Source organism: Nomascus leucogenys, chromosome 2 (genome assembly GCF_006542625.1).
Source record: "Nomascus leucogenys isolate Asia chromosome 2, Asia_NLE_v1, whole genome shotgun sequence".
Lineage (NCBI taxonomy): Eukaryota > Metazoa > Chordata > Mammalia > Primates > Hylobatidae > Nomascus > Nomascus leucogenys.
The window spans coordinates 74,496,111-74,497,942 of record NC_044382.1 but is presented as its reverse complement, the minus strand read 5'-3'; the positions used below and the strand labels follow the sequence as shown (position 1 = coordinate 74,497,942).

At 39.7% G+C, this 1,832-nt stretch overlaps 1 protein-coding gene across 1 annotated transcript; it reads left to right on the top strand.

The window, feature by feature from the left end:
• Positions 1–215: 215 nt before the first annotated feature.
• LOC101176401 (vomeronasal type-1 receptor 3) lies at positions 216–1,153 on the top strand. Its single transcript, XM_030823117.1, is given in 4 exon segments — positions 216–269; positions 271–589; positions 592–984; positions 987–1,153. Coding segments are annotated over 4 exon segments (933 nt in total).
• Positions 1,154–1,832: the final 679 nt, after the last annotated feature.

The window sequence follows — 1,832 nt, the reverse complement described above, 5'->3', positions numbered from 1 at the left end:
CAGCCTGGTGACAGAGCGAGACTCTGTCTAAAAAAAAAAAAATAAGTATTAAAAATAAAAAAATAAAAAAAGGGTCTAATAAGAAAATGTCTAAGTTGGAAACAATGGTAAGTGGACAATAGTGGATTTTATTTGCAAAAGTGAAACAGACTTTATGTTTCCACACAGGGTTCTCTCACTTTGAATGTAATTATCAGACACTGAAAAAATGACAAATGGCCTCCAGGGATTTTGCAATAGGCATGATCTTCTTATCTCAGATCTTCTTATCTCGGATTCCTGGGGAATTTCTTTCTTCCTTACCACTATAGTTTCCTTTGTTTCACCAGAGGTATGTTATGGTCCACAGATCTGATTCTCAAGCCTCTGACCATAGCCAACTCCTTGGTTATACACTCTAAAGGAATCCCACAAACAATGGCTGCTTTTGGGTTGAAAGATTCCCTCAGTGATATTGGATGCAAACTTGTGTTTTATGTTCACAGAGTGGGCAGGGCTGTGTGCACGGGCAACGCCTGCCTCCTGAGTGTCTTCCAGGTCATCACCATCAGCCCCTGCGAATTCAGGTGGGCACAGCTTAAACTACATGCTCCAGATACATTAGGTCCTTCAACATCCTGGTCCTGTGCTGGATTCTGAACATGCTGGTAAATATTACTGTTCCTCTACATGTGACTGGCAAGTGGAACAGCATAAATAGCACAAAGACAAATGATTATAAGTATTGTTCTGGAGGAGGTAGGAGCAGAATTCTACAGTCATTACATATTGTCTTGGTATCATCCCTTGATGTTTTGTGTTTGGGGCTCATGGCCTTGGCCAGTGGCTCCATGGTTTTTATCCTGCACAGGCGCAAGCAGCAGGTCCAGCACATTCATGGGACCAACCTCTCCCCCAGATCCTCCCCTGAGTCCAGAGTCACCCAAAGCGTCCTGGTCCTGGTGAGCACCTTGTGTTATTTTCCTCGCTCTCCTCCATCTTTACACATCTTTTTCCTAATCCCAGTTGGTGGCTGTTGAACACCTCGGCACTGATCACTGCCTGTTTTCCCATGGTCAGCCCCTTTGTGCTCCTGAGCCGCCATCCCAGGATACCCAGGCTGGGCTCTACTTGCTGTAGAAGGAATCCACAGTTTCCTAAGCTGATCAGATAGTTCTTCGATTTATGTGGATTGTTTTCTTTCTGTACAATGAATGGCCATTTGTTGATTTCTTCCTGCAGAAGGTTAAGCACCACAATTGGCAGTCAATTGCAAAGTGTGTGTAAGACTCAGAATCTGTCTTTGCCCTTCAAGGATTTTTCATGTATCATAAACGACAGTTACAGATGAAATGTTTTGCAAAGTGCTTTCATAATTTTCATTTTGTTAATGTTTCAATGGAGAAGTTTAGAGGCAAATTATTCATTAAATGTGGGCCTCTAATAATTTGTAAAATGCAACTTTAAACCAATTAATAAAAAATGTCATGGAATTAACTGGGCACAGCAGTGTAAGAAAAGTTTAATGAAATAAGCTTTAAGTGATGATCAATGAAGAAAGTGAGAAGAAAGTCATAGTTCATGCCCTTTTTTGTTTTGAATTAATCTTCATTTTTTTCCCATTTTCAAGTTGTAGAATTTTCTTTTTGTCCTTGATGATTATACTTTATTTTAATGAGACTAGTTTTTGATTATTTAAAAATAATTCTGTCCTTCTGTAATTTTTCTGATGTGTAGATCCTATGTTCATGCTTCTTATACGAAGATTTTCTCTCTTTTGGTTTTGAAGGAGCATTCTCTGCTCCTTCACCTGAACGTTCAGCCTTTTAATCCAGAGTAATTGTATAAAGCTT